The 14,633-nt window shown below is 41.2% G+C and overlaps 1 protein-coding gene across 6 annotated transcripts in view; it reads right to left on the minus strand.

Annotated features, from left to right (window-relative positions):
• Positions 1 to 3,016: 3,016 nt before the first annotated feature.
• Positions 3,017 to 14,633, minus strand: part of LOC112218569 (chromodomain-helicase-DNA-binding protein 2) — a 43,707-nt gene continuing 32,090 nt past the window's right edge. For 4 of the 6 annotated variants that reach the window (XM_042301533.1, XM_042301531.1, XM_024379461.2 and 1 more), the window contains 16 exons: positions 13,244 to 13,340; positions 12,998 to 13,090; positions 12,703 to 12,876; positions 11,969 to 12,147; positions 11,701 to 11,882; positions 11,472 to 11,610; positions 10,381 to 10,531; positions 10,149 to 10,265; positions 9,843 to 9,965; positions 9,532 to 9,663; positions 9,190 to 9,303; positions 7,133 to 7,311; positions 6,858 to 6,957; positions 5,586 to 5,790; positions 5,191 to 5,449; positions 3,017 to 5,031 (listed from right to left, as the gene is read on the minus strand). In XM_042301533.1, the coding sequence (XP_042157467.1) occupies positions 4,740 to 5,031; positions 5,191 to 5,449; positions 5,586 to 5,790; positions 6,858 to 6,957; positions 7,133 to 7,311; positions 9,190 to 9,303; positions 9,532 to 9,663; positions 9,843 to 9,965; positions 10,149 to 10,265; positions 10,381 to 10,531; positions 11,472 to 11,610; positions 11,701 to 11,882; positions 11,969 to 12,147; positions 12,703 to 12,876; positions 12,998 to 13,090; positions 13,244 to 13,340 (2,536 nt within the window). In that variant the 3' untranslated portion in view covers positions 3,017 to 4,739. The remainder of the gene's footprint in view (positions 5,032 to 5,190; positions 5,450 to 5,585; positions 5,791 to 6,857; positions 6,958 to 7,132; positions 7,312 to 9,189; positions 9,304 to 9,531; positions 9,664 to 9,842; positions 9,966 to 10,148; positions 10,266 to 10,380; positions 10,532 to 11,471; positions 11,611 to 11,700; positions 11,883 to 11,968; positions 12,148 to 12,702; positions 12,877 to 12,997; positions 13,091 to 13,243; positions 13,341 to 14,633) is intronic. The other 2 variants (XM_042301534.1, XM_024379463.2) reach the window with 1 other exon arrangement.

Consider the following 14,633-nt stretch of genomic DNA (forward strand, 5'->3'; position numbering starts at 1 on the left):
GATAGAGAAGACATCAAAACTATGAAATAACACATATGGAATAATACATATGGAAAAAAGTGTTAAACAAATCAAAATACTCTCAACCAGTTTCATGAGGTAGTCACCTGGAATTCATTTCAAGGTGTGCCTTGTTAAAAGTGAACTTGTGGAATTTCTTTCATTTTTTAATGCATTTGAGCCAATCAGTTGTGTTGTGACAAGGTAGGGCTGGTATACATAAGATAGCCCTATTTGGTAAAAGACCAAGTCCGTATCATGGCAAGAACATCTCAAATAAACACAGAAACGACAGCCCCTCGTTACTATACGTCATGAAGGTCAGTCAATCCAGAACATTTCAAGAACTTAGATAGGTTCTTCAACTGCAGTCACAAAAACCATCAAGCGCTATGATGAAACTGGCTCTCATGAGGACTGCCACAGGAAAGGAAGACCTAGAGTTACCTGATTAGAGTTAACTGCACCTAAGATTGCAGCCCAACTAAATGCTTCACAGAGTTCACACATCTCAACATCAACTGTTCAGAGGAGACTGTGTGAATCAGGCCTTCATAGTTGAATTGCTGCAAAGAAACCACTACTAAAGGACACCAATAATAAGAAGAGACTTGCTTGGGCCAAGAAACACGAGCAACGGACAATAGACTGGTCAAAATCTGTCCTTTGGTCTGATGAGTCCAAATTTGAGATGTCTCTGTGAGATGCAGAGTAGGTGAACGGATGACCTCTGCATGTGTGGTTCCCATCGTGAAGCATGTGTGATGATGCTTTGCTGGTGACACTGTCAGTGATTTATTTAGAATTCCAGGCACACTCAACCAGCATGGCTACCACAGCATTCTACAGCGATACTCCATCCCATCTGGTTTGTGCTCCGTATTTTTGTTTTTCAACAGGACAATGACCCAACACAACAAGCTGTGTAAGGGCTATATGACCAAGGAGAGTGATGGAGTGCTGTATCAGATGACCTGCCCTTCACAATCACCCGACCTCAACCCAATTGAGATAGTTTGGGATGAGTTGGACAGCAGAGTGAAGGAAAAGCATATGTGGGAACTTCAAGACTGTTGGAAAAGCATTCCAGGTGAAGCTGGTTGAGAGAATGCCACAAGTGGGCAAAGCTGTCAAGGCAAAGGGTGGCTACCTTGAAGATTCTCAAATATAAAATATATTTAGAGATGCTTAATACTTTTGTTTCTACACCATTTCATATGTTATTTCATAGTGCTGTCTTCGCTATTATTCTACAATGTAGTAAATAGAGAAAATAAAGAAACTATTGAATGAGTAGGTGTCCAAAATGTTGACTGGTACACACAGTTGAAGTCGGAAGTTTACATACACCTTAGCCAAATACATTTAAACTCAGTTTCACAATTCCTGACATTTAATCCTAGTAAAAATTCCCTGTTTTAGGTCAGTTAGGATCACCACCTTATTTTAAGAATGTGAAATGTCAGAATAATAGTAGAGAGAATGATTTATTTCAGCTTTTATTTCTTTCATCACATTCCCAGTGGGTCAGAAGTTTACATACACTCAATTAATATTTGGTAGCATTGCCTTTAAATTGTTTAACTTGGGTCAAACGTGTCAGGTAGCCCTCCACAAGCTTCCCACAATAAGTTGGGTGAATTTTGGCCCATTCCTCCTGACAGAGCTGGTGTAACTGAGTCAGGTTTGTAGGCCTCCTTGCTCGTTCACGCTTTTTCAGTTCTGCCCACAAAATTTCCATAGGATTGAGGTCAGGGCTTTGTGATGGCAACTCCAATACCTTGACTTTGTTGTCCTTAAGCCATTTTGCCACAACTTTGGAAGTGTGCTTGGGGCCATTGTCCATTTGGAAGACCCATTTGCGACCAAGCTTTAACTTCCTGACTGATGTCTTGAGATGTTGCTTCAATATATCCACTTAATTTTCCCCTCATGATGCCATCTATTTTGTGAAGTACACCAGCCCCTCCTGCAGCAAAGCACCCCCACAACAGGATGTAGCCACCGACGTGCTTCACGTTTGGGAAGGTGTTCTTCGGCTTGCAAGCATCCCCCTTTTTCCTCCAAACATAATGGTCAATATGGCCAAACAGCTATTTTCGTTTCATCAGAACAGAGGACATTTCTCCAAAAAGTACGATCTTTGCCCCTATGTGTAGCTGCAAACCATAGTCTGGCTTTTTTATGGCGGTTTTGGAGCAGTGGATTCTTCCTTGCTGCGCAGCCTTTCAGGTTATGGCGATATAGGCTTCATTTAAACTGTGGATATAGATACTTTTGTACCCGTTTCCTCCAGCATTTTCACAAGCTCCATTGCTGTTGTTTGGGATTGATTTGCACTTTTCGCACCAAAGTACGTTCATTTCTAGGAGAGAATCATTCTCCTTCCTGAGCGGTATGACGGATGCGAGGTCCCATGGTGTTTATACTTGCCTACTATTGTTTGTACGGATGAACGTGGTACCTTCAGGTGTTTGGAAATTTCTCCAAAGGATGAACCAGACTTGTGGAGGTCTACAATTTTTTTTTCTGAAGTCTTGGCTGATTTCCCCATGATGTCAAGCAATGAGGCACTGAATTCAAAGGTAGGCCTTGAAATTCATCCACAGGTACACCTCCAATATTGTCAATTATCCTATCAGAAGCTTCTAAAGCCATGACAATTTTCTAGATTTTTCCAAGCTGTTTAAAGGCAGTCGACTTAGTGTATGTACATTTCTGACCCACTGGAATTGTGATACAGTGAATGTGAAATAATCTGTAAACATTGTTGGAAAAATTACATGTCATGCACAAAGTAGTTGTCCTAACAGACTTGCCAAAACTACAGTTTGTTAACAAGACATTTGTGGAGTAGTTGAAAAACCTAAGTGTATGTAAACATCCGACTTAAACTGGACATACATACACAAACTTGTCATAATATAGGCAAGAACTGTCCCAGATGTGAAGCATGCGGATGGACGCCTTTAGGTCTTTAGACTATACTGGATGAAAAAACAACAGTGAACATATATTTTATAATGTAGCAAAGTTTAATACATATGTCTATAAACATATTGACAGTATATTTCACGTGGAGTGGCTTTCTCACAAATATAAATTATTTAGGCTTGTTTTCAAAAACAACTCCAGGGACTGTAGCGTGGAGAAAAGGAAGGTGGTGTCGGTTGGCTATTCCTTCTATCAGATATGCCCACAGAGGACATAACACTGACTCATCTGTGTAAATCATTTTTCCCAAGATCTTTTGGAGAGTTGCAGAAGAACATGACAAACAATATCATTTTGTTCCCACCACCAGTCTTCGCTTATTAACAAGCATGCCACGTTACACAATCATCCATTGAGAATTATCTCAAGAAATGACTGTTTAATACTGCATCATCTCTGTAGAAGAGTACAGTAAATGTCCATAACCCATCCCACTGGGCAAATCAGTTGTTTCCATGTAATTTCAATGAAATTACATTGAATTGACATGTGTCCAGTAGGATATACAGTATGAAAATATACACAGAAATAAGGCACAAATGGAGAAGCACACCAGAAATCATAAGAACCACAGCAGGGCCAGTCTCTGGTTTGGCACTAAAACAGAATGACCAATAACAGCTTGTCATCAACCACATCCGTAAACACTCAAGTGTACCGTAGAAAATCGATCAGTGGTTACACTGCTGTCACTGTGTCACATAACTATAGAAAATGAAAAAATTATTTCCAGATTCTTCTCAAACATAGCGCAATACTTTTACGGGTTGACTAAGCCAGTAGAGTGCAGTACTAATTGTGCAATGTAAGATGCAAAAAGTACCATTCATACATAGGATAGAGAGAAATATGGTTTAAATGGCAAATTCTTTGCACACCTACAAATAAACGTGGTTAGGGATAGCTTTAACAGTCAGTGTTCTTCTGAAGCTTTGCACAACGAATTACCTTAAATAATGTTTATAAACATGTCCTTCTCATTAGGTCCTTAACCACTGACCCGCTAATAAGTTATCATAAACAAAAAAAAAGACAATGGCAATGAATGTCTTTATAGAAGAATGATTATCAACACTAATGACAAATGCTCATTAAAACACTTTAAATAGCAATTCTGAGAACTAGGTACTGGTGTGACTAACTTACTATTCGTCTTCAATTTAGACAGAAGGATGCACTTATTTTGAGTCGGGAAAGGATGGGCATCTCTTTATGAAATTATGATAGTTTCATAACCAGGTCAAGATGAATAAACATTACTTTTATTATAATGGCATAAAGCTAAACTCAAAAAAATAAAAGTATTTGGGAATAATCCCATACCGCTAACATTTAAAAGGCTAAATACTTCAGACACTTCAATGTTTCCAGATCAGTCATCATCAATTTTTCCCCACATAATAGTCCATAGGACTAACTATCCATAGGCATTCTACAGACTCATCACTAACACTGACTGATTATCTGTCATTTCAACAACAAAAACATTGCTTAGTGTGATACATATTCCATAATGTTGAACACTTTTCTACATGGGCACAGACACGGATCGTTACCACAATCACACCTGGAGGAGGGATGCGGAGAGTTTGGTGTTTGCTGGTAAACAGAGTATTTGTCAATTCCGTTTCCGACTGAGGTTGTCTGGCCAAGCGAAACAGTGAGTCTAGCCAGCCCAGACCTGTCCTTCAGCAGCACCACTGTGTTCCTCACCTGGACAACACCTTTTCATTCAGTGACAGGCCTCATGTCTTCCTGTTGTTCCAGTTTAAATCAGCCCCTGCTGCTTTACGCTCTGCAGTCCGCTCTGCGTTTGGCGAGCGTGAGTCCTGGGGGGACTTCTGAGCCTGTGGGGAGCGTGGGTCCAGCAGGGGAGGGGGTTTGTTGTCTGGATAGGGCCGGGTGAAGTGTTCTTGCCCTGTTGGCCCCCTTTGCTCCAGCATCCTCCCCCTGAAGTCCTGGGGATGGCCTCCTCCACTCCTGAAGTCTTGGGGAGGACGGAAGTCATCGCCGCGTCTACGCTTGGCGTCTGGATGTCTGAAGTGAGAGGGATGATGTCTTACAAAGCTTACGACTACAGAGCTACAAGCTACCACAACACTTATGGTTTTAGCATTACATTCCAATACTGACAAATACATAATCTAGACATTATTGGGTTTGAAAAGATGAGGCCTAATTGTGAGTGTTTCTCACCTGTCATAATAGGCCCGGCGGTCCCTGTGATCCTGGTCGTTGTCATACTGGTCATATGGCCTCTTCCGCGGGGAGTTGCTGCTGCCGCTACGGTAACTACTACAGCTACTGCGGTAGGAGTCTTCACGTGGATGACGGTCGCCATAGTGATGGTCCTTATACCGATGGGCGTCATATGGATGATGTCGCTCGCCTTGCCAGGATTGATTGCTATTTCCAGGGTAGTTGTATTTACGATCTCTCTGCCAATCTCCTCGATCTGTCATCATGAGATAAAATACAGTGGGCCATGAGATATGTTGTGCTCATTTCTAAAATTAGAAATCCTCACAATTGCTGTCAAGTTGTAGAATTGTATACTTCAGATTTGATAAGACCAAATAAACAGCTCTTACCATCATTTCCAAAGTGTCTGTTGTTGGATTTGTTATAGCCTTCTCTGTGGTGACCTTGGGGGGATGTGGGAGAGGGGCGAGGCATGCCTGGATGAGACTTAGACGATGGCTGGGTGCCGGTGGAGTCTCGACTGGAACTAGACGCCTCTGCTCTGAAAGACTTCTTCTTGCCCGACGGGTCATCCCCCTTTTTTTTATGCTCCTTCTGAAAATGAGCAAAGGACAATGGAAGGGTTAAGCAGAGGACCGAGCAAAAAGATCAGATAAATGATTGGCTGACTGTACTTGTTACAAAAACCTGAAAGTTTTGATTAGTGCTGAGCGATTAATGCTTTTTGAGGACATTGTGATTCTTAAAAAGTAATCATGGTTTTCAGTTTCAATAAACATTAAAAAAATGTATTATGAAATAATGACGGTATAATCATTTGACATTTTAATGGAATTTCCAAAGCAAAAAATTGCAAACATTCAATTGGCAAAACATAGAAGATACTCAATTGTCTCCATCAGGTTCACATTGTATAGACATCAATAGAAAAACAGAAAATGACTATGAAATAATAAAAAAATGTCAGTTGTGTATATTATTTCATGACTACTCTTTTTCATTCCTTAAAAGTAATCATCTCATCTCAGGCACTAACAGTCAGCCAGCCAGGCCATCTAATGTTGTGCACTCCCAATACTGAACAGTCTTTAGTAATCCTATATAAGTAGCCTGCTCATGCCGCAGAGCTGTTTTGGCAAAATAGTTCCACTATTTCTTCAAAGTGTCTCTGTCCCTCTTGTCGTTATGTTGTGTACATTGTGCTCACATGCGTTCTGTGTGAATCTAACGTAGCGGGTGTAAAAGTGTATCTGTCCAGAGATCTGTATACAATGACGAGATGCTCATGTCTATGCCCTAATAATGCTAGTCGTCATCCGAAAGGCAGGCTAAAAGTTCAGGTCCAAAATAAGCCCACAGAAACGCATTGGGTTTATTTTGGACAGATTTGGCGAGAGTGTAACCCTCTGGCTTCGCCTCTTTCTGTCTGATCCGTCTACGAGCTGGGAAAAAAAATGGCTCCATGATTACGGACACTGTAGTTGATTACCACATTTCTGCGCTAAACTAGGTTGAATATTTAGGCTCACAAAAAAAAAAAAAAAAATGGAATTCAAATAATTGAACCGCTGCCGGGCAATTAGTTGTATAATAACCGGAAAAAAGCGAACGATCTGTCTATCACTCAGCACTAGTTTTGATACTGGGAGAAAAGAGATCACCTCCTCCTCCTGAGACCGCTTCTTCTGAGCCATCTTGTACAGCTTGTGAAGCTTCCTCGCTCCAAACTCTGTGAACTTGGACACAAAAATCCAGAGATTCCTGCCGAACAAAGAGACATCTTAGTAAGAGTTACCCTTAATATGGAGAACGATTTTAATGAAACTCAAATGGTATCAGAATTAAAAACATAAGACAGACCTAAATGACCACGGAACAGGTTTCATAATCAAACCTTCAATGCAAACAACTATCTTGTGGTTGAATGAGGGCTTACCGACGCCATGTTTTGACATGCTCTGAGTCGCTGTAGGCTTTAAGGCACTCAGTGATGCGGTCTCCTATCTTCAGCAGGCAGGTGCGTGTGTGTTGGAGCTGCTCCTGAACAGACAGGCCTTCGTCAGGCTTATCCAGCTGCTTCAGAGCCTTCTTCACCGGCCTCATGCGCTCCTTACACTGGACAGACACACACAGTTTACTCAGCAAAGTAAAAATGATCCATATGTTTCAATTATCCTCTGCTGTACAGATGTAGGATTTGAATTTGATCCAGTTTGCTACAGCAGGACAATAATCCTGCAGCAACAGCAAATGTGAATTATTATGTGAATTATAATTAATGGACATTTTTGTAGGGATTTAAACATTTTTCGTGAGGGCAAATCAAGTCAGATTTCAAAGTTGAAATTAAAAACTCTAGATGCCTTATAAAAACTAAAACACACTACAAGTTTGCATTTCCTGCTGTGCAGAACAATTCTCAACAACAAAAGAGTGATCAAATGAAGATCTTACATTTGTAACGGCACCTCCATTATGCTTGACACGTTAAATGGCTTATGGTTGGCTGCAGGTAGCCTAGCGGTTCAGAGTGTTGGGCCAGAAACTGAAAGGTCACTTGTTCGAATCCCCAAGCCGACTAGGTGAAAATTCTGTTGTGTGTAATTGCTCTTATAAGTTGCTCTGGATAAAAGCGTCTGCTAAATGACTAGTTTGGCTCCTGAAAGCCATGGTATGAGAGACAATTTACCAACATTATGACGCAAAACTAATTGTTTACTGTTCTAATTACATTGGTAACCAGTTTATAATAGCAACAAGGCACCTCGGGGGTTTGTGTTTTATGGCCAATATAACACTGCTAAGAACAGCCCTTAGTTGTGGTCATATAACCACACCCACTCCGGGCCTTATTGCTTAAAACCTGTTGAGACTCTAGGGGCAGTATTTTCATTTTGGATAAAAAAACGTTTCCGTTTTAAACAAGATATTTTGTCACGAAAAGATGCTCGACTATGCATATAATTGACAGCTTTGGATAGAAAACACTGACGTTTCCAAAACTGCAAAGATATCGTCTGTGAGTGCAACAGAACTGATGTTACAGGCAAAACCCAGATAAAAATCCAATCAGGAAGTGCCGCATTTTTTGAAACCGCCTCATGCCAATGACTCCTTATATGGCTGTGAATGAGCTACGAATGAGCTTACATTTTCTACGTATTCCCCAAGGTGTCTACTGCATTGCGACGTCTTTTTACGCATTTATGTTGAAGAATAGCCGTAAGGGACCACATTTAGCAAGTGGTCACATGATGGCTCCCGCAGAAAATCTTGCGTAAAGTAAACAAGTAGCCATTTTCCAATCGCTTCTTATGAGAAACCAATTGTCCCGACGGATATATTATCGAATAGATATGTGAAAAACACCTTGAGGATTGATTCTAAACAACGTTTGCCATGTTTCTGTCGTTATTATAGAGCTAATTTGGAAAAAAGTTCAGCGTTGTAGTGACTGCATTTTTCGTGTCGATTTCTCAGCCAAACGTGAAGAACAAACGGAGCTATTTCGCCTACAAAAATAATATTTTTGGGAAAAAGGAACATTTGCTATCTAACTGGGAGTCTCCTGAGCGAAAACTTCCAAAGCTCTTCAAAGGTAAATTATTTAATTTGATTGCTTTTCTTATTTTCGTGAAAATGTTGCCTGCTGGTAGCAGAGCCTAGCCATAGCATTATGCCATGATAAACTTACACAAATGCTTGTCTAGCGTTGGCTGTAAAGCATATTTTGAAAATCTGAGATGACAGTGTGATTAACAAAAGGCTAAGCTGTGTCTCAATATTTCATTTGTGATTTTCATGAATAGGAAGATTTATGTCCGCTGCGTTATGCTAATTTGTTTGAGGCTATGGTTACGCTCCCGCGTGCGGGTTTGAGAGTCATGAGAAGTTAAATGTAAAATGTTATTAACACCTACATTAGTCTTGTATGTAGTGAATAATATATCCTTATCCTGTCCACGTCAGTAGGGACATGGTGTAATAACTCACAATGCTGAAGGTCTCCTGGTCCAGCTCGTCGTCATCCTCTCCGATGGGAACAGGGTCACTTCCAGCAGTAATGTGGACCGGCCCCTGGGGCTTCTTCCCTTTGGCTCCTTTAGCCTGAAACAGACAAACAACAGACACCACTCAGCAGGGCAACAGATCTTCACACAAACACCTGCACTGCAACACTTCAACCTGCTGGTCCAAGAACAATCTGATAACATAATCTGTTCATCCACCCATCTAACAAAAGTTCCCCATTTGTTCAGACACAGGAAAGGTTAGTGGGTGTGAAATTGTATACTACCGCAGCACAATGCATAAAGTTCACGACTGCTAAAGTACCTTTTCTTTTTTTGACTTGGGACGTTTGTCTTTTTCCACCTCTTTTTTAGGAGTTTCCTGTTTTTCTTTGTTCTCTTTGTTATCCTTTTTCTTCTGTCTCTTCTTTGAGGGAGTTTTTTCTGTCCCGTCATCCTGGTTAAATAAAGAGCCGAAAGGTAAATAAGTAAACCAGTTCTGGTGGATTACAAAGACTGCATCATGTTGCCATTGTGTTCTCTATCCCGGTATTCTGTAACCAACAGGAAATTCCCCTGTAAAAAGGCAGGTGGGTTTTATAGGCAGGTTGCGCTGGGTCTTTCGAGGTGACTTACCCTCACCTCCCCTTCCTCGGAGGGGTTGTCTGACAGGCGAGGGGAGGAAATGTAATTTCCCTGCTCATCTTTCGGGGCCTTGTTCTCTTTCTTCACCCGAGGCTTCCTCTGCTTCACTTTGACCTGGGGGGGATATGATCAGCCAAGGGGATATGTGCTCTATTGTGAAGAGACCAATACCAGACAGAATGTAAGGAAGAGCATTATTGAATGGATTTGCATATAGATAATCCAAGGGGTTCAGATGCATAGGCATTACCATTCCCCTATGGTCCTGATAAACAGAGCAGTGAGGTCTTTGCTTACCTCGTCCTTAGTGACTTCTTTACTCTCCACTTCTTTCTTCAACGTCTTCAGAAGATAGTCCACTCTGCCCTGCAACTGCTTCCCTTGGGGTTTCTTATCTGGGTCATCGGGGATAATCTGGAATACAGATTTTAATACAATTTGTTACCAGAAGAATAAAATGCACCCACACCGCTTTACTGAGTTCCACAGCTATCTGAGAAATATTTGATTCTGACATTCTGATGGTTACCTTGTCTGCAAGTTTGAGATCCGGATCGGTCTTCATCAGATCCCAGTTGCCGTAGCCATGCTCATAGACCCCCAGCAACAGTTGAGTGTCATCCTGCAGATCCCAGTCCACGTCAAAGTGCGGCACCTTCACTCTGCAAGTCAGTTGGAACCTATGGCAGGAAGAGGAGGAGAGGTGGTCAAACCCTCTGCTACTGCTGCCCATCAAGATAATGCTCTGGTGTCTGCATCAGTTGTTACAACTTTAACCCTTTACAGTCATGGGAATTATCCTATATGGATAGGGATACATTGAAATGTTTCTAACAGGAAAAAATATGGAAATGCATAACCATGGTAGAAATTAAAAGGGAACAGTTAGGAGATTATGGTAAATTATTAGACTAGAGGTACAGACAACAGTTCACCTGACAATCCAAACACTACACTGTTTTTTTGTGGATTTTACATTTACTGTATTAGACGTATTTGTTGATAACCAAATCTGAATACTCAGTCAGTAACATGGTAAGAATTTTCTTAGAAAATTTGGGGTAGTTGCAACATAAGACAAAAAAGGGTTTGAATGAGAGATCAAACTGGTGTCTCCAAGTACACCACCACACGCCACACACCTCTCCAAAGTGTGCACAGTTCCTAAGTAATTTCAATGCACTTTTATGACTCAAAGAAAAGTCTTTAAAAATGTTTTTTTTAAATTGAGCTCTCCTAGCTGTGCCGTTGATGAACTAGAGTAAGCACACTTCTAATTGTTTTGAACACAGCCCTAAACCCCCCCATCACATAATTACTGTTGTTTACGCAATTCAAAATCTATTACAAAATCGCAATCTGCAAATTCAAGTTCAAGTTGCATGTAGAGGCTCAAGTTCAGAACGGCTGTCAGTCAAAAACCCATACAGAGCTGTGAAGCGGAGACCCTACGCTCTGTCGTCATGTATAGCATGTTACTGTACAGCCACTGTGTTTCGATTTACTCACTTAGTGTCCAAATCTACCATTTTCAACCCGTATAGGAACATTTATTTTCTTTGCATATTCATCTGATAAAATGATTCACATGCCTCAGATATACCTGCAATGGTATCTTACTTGTTTCTCTCAGCAGGATTAGCTGGCACAACTTTGTGCAGTGGCTCAAACTCCTCCTCATGCTGAATGATGGACTTGGCATTGACCTGCACTCCTGAGATTTTTATGTTTATACCTCTGCGCTTCCCAGGACCTTTGGCTAAAGGAACAGGGTATACATGAATAAAAATATACTTGTTAGCCATAATTCCCCAAAAACTGAGTCATGCAGACAGTCAGAATGTCACACCTTCACTGGGGTTCTCTCTGAGGTGCTCTTCGTGCTCTTGGACAGCCATCACACAGCTGTTGTGGATCAGCTCTCCCAGTCTCTTCAGGTCTGCCTGGGATTTTTCCACCAGCTCAGAGTCCCGGGCAATGCACTCCAGCCTTTCAAGCGGAGCTGCAAATTTCTTGTAAGCCTTGATGAACCTGATAAAGGAAAGAGTAAAACATTAACCTTAACTATTTAATGAAACTTTGAGAAACCATTTGGTTTAATGTATAAAGACACCTACATACTGTACCTGCGGATCTCTGCATCAGTAAAACCCTCCACGTTGTTCTTGCGGGCTCTGGGCCTGCCTCTCCTCTTTGGCTTCTTGTCATCGCCGCTGTCGTCCGTCTCACTCTCAGAGCCTGAGGAACGGTGCTTCAGCTTGGAGCCAATGTCACTGTCACTGTCGTTAGCCTGGGGCTGCAAGACACAAGACAACCTTCAGACACAACAAGCTAAACCTAATTCCTACTGAACGTAGTTGCCAAGTTCCCTTTTGTGTTATGGATACTTCTAAATGCTTAAATTATGCGCTTTTACAATAATAAGAAATTAAATCATGATCAAATCTAATCATCAATAATGATAATTTATCTTCATATTGAATCATTTCGAGATGACTCTTCCATGCATTTAGAGCTTCAACAGGAGAGGATATTATCTGTGTGATAGAAAGACCCACTGAAATAAAACCTAATGATTTATTAAGGGAAGCTTCTTATGCGGTAGATTCACACACAGTGGAATCACCTACACCGAGGCAGGCAGTAAAAACCTCATTACTCATGACCACCCCATCATATCCCCCTGACTGAGATCAGTAGAGTACACAGCTCAGCAGCACAGTAGGAAAGCCCCTTCACTCACACACACACACAGCCAACTGTGTTGCACCATGTAGCAGTCACATCGTGCTCCTGCTCTAGAGAGAAGACCTAACGTGAGATGTGTGTGTATGTGTTCTCTCCTGCTTACCCTCTTGTTGGAGCTCCTGCTCCTGGGCAGCATGTAGATGTCCTCCATCTCCTTCTGCTTCTGCTCCTCCTCCAGCTTCCGCCTCTGGTCCTCAGGGATGATGTCGTCCCAGTCAGGTACCGTCCGCTCCACCAGGTCTGGAGCACTCTCCTCCATGTTGGAGAAGTTTGCCACCTGCAGGAACACAGAACACATGTACTGTCAGACTGGGAGTAGAGTGGCTAGTGTAGTAGCTAAAGGTATTCCTGCAGATTTGGTTCAAATCAGGCTCAGAGTTGGATCAACTTCTAGATACCTTGAACTGAGAGAGAAGCTCATCTGTGGCACTGGATCCGTGGTCGCTTTCTCTGGTTTCAGCCAACCGCAAGATCTCATCGATATCCATCTCCTGCGAGGGCCAAAAGAGAACAGCACAAGGTAAATTACAAATAACAGACATTTGGCAAATATGGAAGTATCAAAATCTGTCATTAATACTCTTACGAATTACCTGTTTCAACACTTTTCAAAGCACATAATCAATAGAAATGTGTCTATGTACCGTAGGTTCAGTCTCCTCTCCTTCTGCCTCTTTGAACAGATCTTCAGCTCCAAACTTCAGGATGGCAGTCAACTCATCTTTGTTGAATGGGTTGGAACTGTGAAAAGAAGTTGAGGTTGTTAACTTCACTAGGGTAGGGGGCAGCATTTGGATGAAAAGCGTGCCCAAAATAAACTGCCTGCTACTCAGGCCCAGAAGCTAGAATATGCATATAATTAGATAGTGTTTTCTAACCTTTCCAAAACTGTTAAAATAATGTCTGTAAGTATAACAGAACTGATATGGCAGACAAAAACCTGAGGAAAATCCAACCAGGAAGTACTATTATTTTGAAAGGCTGTTTTTCCATTGAAAGCCTATCCACCATACAAAGACTTAGGACCCAGTTCACAAGCTCTATGGCTTCTTCTACATGTGGCCAGTCTTTAGGCATTGTTTCAGACTTTTACTCTGAAAAAATAGGGAGATACAGCACTTTCAATCAGTGGCCAGTGGAAATTTCCAGACATCAGCCATGCTCCTGATGGGGAACTCGCCTTTCTTGTTTCTCTTTGTCTATTGACAAAGCTTTTGTCCGGTTTAAATATTATTGATTACTTATGACAAAAACTGGAGGTTTGATTTTAAACACCGTTTGGCATGTTTCTACTAACTTTTATTGTACATTTCTTTTTACTTTTCGACTGAACTTAGCGCACGCTCCTTAACTTCTCTAGGGTAGGGGTCAGAATTCGGAATATAGATGAATGCCCAAATTAAACTGCCTGCTACTCGGGCCCAGAAGATATGATATGCATATAGCTGGTAGATTTGGATAGAAAACACAAAACTTTCCAAAACTGTTAAAATAGTGTCTGAGTACAACAGGACTGATTTGGCAGGCGAAAACCTGAGAAAAATCCATTCAGGAATTTGTGTGTGTGTGTAGTTTTCTATTCAATGCCATTACAGTATCCATTGACTTAGGACTCAAATTGCAGTTCCTATGCCTTCCACTAGATGTCAACAGTCTTTAGAAATAGTTTCAGTCTTGTATTCTGAAAAAATAGGGAGTAAGAGCAGTCGGAATGAGTGGACCTTGCCGTGTCACAGAGCTTTTTCATGCGTGATATCGAGAGAGTGCCTTTCTTGTTTACCGTTTATATTGACGACGTTATTGTCCGGTTTAAATATTATCGATTATTTAGGCTAAAAAAAACAACCTGAGGATTGAATATATGCATCGTTTGACATGTTTCTATGAACTTCACGGATACAATTTGGATTTTTTTGTCTGCGTTTGTGCGTTTTCTTCAGTAATCCACAGGCTCAAACAAAACTGAGGTTTTTGGATATAAAAAGACTATCGAACAAAAGGAACATTTATTGAGTAAATTAATGTCTTCTGAGT

Source organism: Oncorhynchus tshawytscha, linkage group LG19, assembly GCF_018296145.1.
Source record: "Oncorhynchus tshawytscha isolate Ot180627B linkage group LG19, Otsh_v2.0, whole genome shotgun sequence".
In the NCBI taxonomy this organism is placed as follows: domain Eukaryota; kingdom Metazoa; phylum Chordata; class Actinopteri; order Salmoniformes; family Salmonidae; genus Oncorhynchus; species Oncorhynchus tshawytscha.